The 3,895-nt window shown below is 36.1% G+C and overlaps 1 protein-coding gene across 1 annotated transcript; it reads right to left on the bottom strand.

Annotated features, from left to right (window-relative positions):
* Nucleotides 1–2,823: 2,823 nt before the first annotated feature.
* On the bottom strand, nucleotides 2,824–3,375 carry LOC120775800 (tubulin beta chain-like). The gene has a single exon (XM_040106144.1). It carries the CDS (start codon nucleotides 3,328–3,330, stop codon nucleotides 2,824–2,826), a length of 507 nt encoding a protein of 168 aa, XP_039962078.1. The 5' UTR covers nucleotides 3,331–3,375.
* Between the last annotated feature and the right edge of the window lie 520 nt (nucleotides 3,376–3,895).

The raw sequence follows: 3,895 nt of genomic DNA, 5'->3' as shown, positions 1-3,895 counted from the left end.
AAATTTTAAAGTGATAATCGAGATTTCATTATACGTCATTTACATATTTTTCAAATACCGTATTTTTGTAAAGTTTTATTCCGCTATCATCATTGGTTCCTAATGTATACAGAGAAAGGCATCAGATGGAATTCAAAATAGCGTGGTTGTGAACCGATTTCACCCATATTTCGTACATGTCATCAGGATGTTAAGAAAATATTATATACCGAATTTCATTGAAATCGGTCTTGTAGTTCCTGAGATATGGTTTTTGGTTCATAAGTGGGCGACGCCACACCCATTTTCAATTTTTAAAAAAAAGCCTGGGTGCAGCTTCCTTCTGCCATTTATTCCGTAAAATTTAGTGTTTCAGACGGTTTTTGTTAGTCGGTTAACGCACTTTTAGTGATTTTCAACATAACCTTTGTATGGGAGGTGGGCGTGGTTATTATCCGATTTCTTCCATGTTTGAACTGTATATGGAAATGCCTGAAGAAAACGACTCTGTAGAGTTTGGTTGACATAGCTATAGTAGTTTCCGAGATATGGACAAAAAACTTAGTAGGGGGCGGGGCCACGCCCACTTTTCCAAAAAAATTGCGTCCAAATATGCCCTTCCCAAATGCGATCCTTTGTGCCAAATTTCACTTTAATATCTTTATTTATGGCTTAGTTATGACACTTTATAGGTTTTCGGTTTCCGCCATTTTGTGGGCGTGGCAGTGGGCCGATTTTGCCCATCTTCGAACTTAACCTTCTTATGGAGCCAAGGAATACGTGTACCAAGTTTCATCATGATATCTCAATTTTTACTCAAGTTACAGCTTGCACGGACGGACGGACAGACGGACGGACAGACAGACATCCGGATTTCGACTCTACTCGTCGCCCTGATCACTTTGATATATATAACCCTATATCTGACTCTTTTAGTTTTAGGACTTACAAACAACCGTTATGTGAACAAAACTATAATACTCTCGTTAGCAACATTGTTGCGAGAGTATAAAAATATAATTTAAATATTTTTATCAGCTCTACATAAGTAGTTTCAGAGTTTCAGCTATGTAAGTATTACACAGAAAAAAACATGTATTTATTAAGAAAAATTTTATTAAGAAAAATAATTAATCATTAAGTTCTAAAAAACTTCGTTTTAAAGCTCTTCTCCGATGTGTAGACTTTGGAAAATGACGTACTAGAGACCAACAATAATCAGACATCATATTTGTATCCCAGAAACCCTGATAGCGCTCTTCCATGACGCGTAAGTCTTGAAGCATACGCTCTCCCTGCTCTTCGCTCATATCTCATAAATTTTCCGGAAACCTCTCTAGGTGACTATGGAGAAAGTGGAGTTTTATACTCATATTGCATCCCAAATTTTTTAATTGTAGCAGAAGGTCCTCTACAAGTTCAATATAATTTTCAGATTTTTTATTTCCGAGAAAATTCTGCATCACAGATACGAATGCTGTCCAAGCCTTTAGTTCTGACTCAGTCATAGAATTTTTAAATTGAGTATCTTTCGTAAGTTGTCTAATTTGAGGGCCATCAAAAATGCCGGCTTTAATCTTTTCCTTGGTGAGCTGAGGAAATTTTTGGCAAATGTAAGAAAAGCAGTTCCCATCATCAGTTTCATTTGCAATGGTGGAAGGATAATTTTGTTATGAGCTACTAATGAATTGTGGACTATATTGCGCTTTCCAGGCTCCATTTTTTCTCTCAAGGGCCAGCTTTTTCTCACCCAATGCTCTTGTTTAGCTCTACTGTCCCAAAGACATATAAAACAGCGAAACTTGGTATAACCACTTTGTTGACCGAGAAGAATGTTGACAAGTTTTAAATCGACACAAATTTGCCTTCCACTCATGGTCATTGTATTTTATTTTGTTCAAGACTAGCGAAATGTTACAATATTCCACCTTTAACTTTGTACATTATGTGATAGAATACTTTTAAGGCTACGTTTTGAGCTGTCAATGAATAAACGCCAGTCGTTTGGTTCGTATCGCTTCAAGCCCATTTTTATCAACAAGTTTTTGATATCTGAACAAAAGGTAGTGCCGTTTTCTTCGGAAAAATAATGCCGTAATTCTGCATCTCTTTCACGATAAAAACTTATTTTAGTATCCGAGGATAGCAAGTTTTTTTCTTTTAGCTTTGATGCTAACAATTCTGAAGCTTGTTTGGAAAGATTTAAATCTCTTACAAGATCATTCAACTCATTTTGGGAAAAGCGTTTTGGCTCATTAGACATACCTTCAAAATCAGCATAATTTTTTGATGAGCTTGGTCTTTCAATGTCTTGCTCTAAGAGTTCAGATATATTTTAAGGCTCTGAAGAGTTAGGTGAGCGCTGCACTGGACGTTGAACACAACTAGTACTTGAGTATTGCCATTTAGATCGATTTTTATAGAAGCTAAAATAAATTGAAAATTCTAGACCACCGGGACCCCTTAAGTGTTTAAGAATTCTGTCTGGATTCCGCTGAATTCGCAAGTTCTTTTTAATTACTTGTAGATACATGAAAAAGTTAAGATTTAAAAATTTTGTTGTTGGAAATTTAAATTTATACAGGTAAAAATATAGCACATTCAGGTAAGCTTATTGATCACCGAATGCATGTAGAATTGAGGAAAGTGTAGACAGTGCCGGCAAATATCAGAAACTATAGGTAAATGAATTGACAGGTGCAAATGCAATACTTTTTTTTTGTTTTTACTTGCAATTCTTGAACTTTTGAAGCTACGTCACTTTATTCAATTAAATAAAAATGCAATTCGATCACGCCGTTTCCATCGAATGTTTGCGCATTAATTTTGTGAAATTTTGAAAATTTAATGATCATCGACTTCTGGCTCATCTTCGAATTTGGCATCTTCGTCAGCAGTTGCTTCTTGATACTGTTTAGATACTGTTTTAGAGACCAAATCGTTCATGTTAATTTCAGCCTTAGTGAACTCCACCTTGTCCATGTCTTCGGCTGTGTAACAATGCAAGAAAGCTTTCGTACGAAACATAGCAGTGAACTGACCCGAAATACGCTTGAATAATTCCTGAATAGCTGTCGAGTTACCGCTTAAAGTAGCCGACAATTTCAAACTACTTTGTGCAATATCGCAAACGGTAGTCTTAACATTTTTGGGTATCCATTTGACGAAGTATGAGCTGTTCTTGTTTTGGATATTTAGCATTTGTTCGTCAACTTTTTTCATTGATGTGCGTCCATAGAAGATAGTAGCAACAGTGAGATAACGTCCGTGTCGTGGATCGCAGGTAGCCATCACGGTGAGAGCACGGAACTGTTGAGTTCCTCGTGATGTCAAAGGACCAAAGCAAGGCATGAAGAAATGCGATCGAGGGAAACGAATCTAATCACTGCTAATTTTGCGTAAGCACAACGTATATATAAAAGAGTGGATTAGTGATAAATTGCATTCCTGCAGAAATAGTGTTTGAAAAGAATGTAAGTATATTAGGCGAAAAGCAGTTTCAAGCTCTTCAAATCGCCGGGATCTGATGGTTTATGCCCGTCTACATTACAGTGACTGCTCAGTCACAGGACTACATTAAAGCCTCTGTATTGACAATTTTTGAAGGGGTGCCACTATGTATATTTTCTCGTTATGGAGGAAAGTCAAAATAATATATAAACTAAAGGCATGCAAAAGCTTGCAGACAGGTCTAAAAGATTTCAGACCAATTAGTCTTTCCACATTCCTCATAAAAATGTTGTAAAGTCTATTAGAAGTACACATTTTCTTGTGTTCAAATTAAGCCCAGAAAAGAAAAAGTAAAAGCTTCAAAAGGTAGAAGAGTACACTCTCGTAGCTTTTGTAGAACTAGAAAAAGATTTCAATAATATTCAGCTTAAAAATTTGTGCATCTCTGAAACTGTAGAAAAATTTA

Source organism: Bactrocera tryoni, chromosome 4, assembly GCF_016617805.1.
Source record: "Bactrocera tryoni isolate S06 chromosome 4, CSIRO_BtryS06_freeze2, whole genome shotgun sequence".
Taxonomy (NCBI): domain Eukaryota; kingdom Metazoa; phylum Arthropoda; class Insecta; order Diptera; family Tephritidae; genus Bactrocera; species Bactrocera tryoni.
Note: the sequence above shows the minus strand (reverse complement) of the source record. Positions and strands in the feature narration are given on the sequence as shown.

Bases quoted from the DNA above. Each gene is read 5' to 3' on its own strand.
- LOC120775800 (XM_040106144.1), bottom strand. From the start codon at position 3,330: ATGCCTTGCTTTGGTCCTTTGACATCACGAGGAACTCAACAGTTCCGT.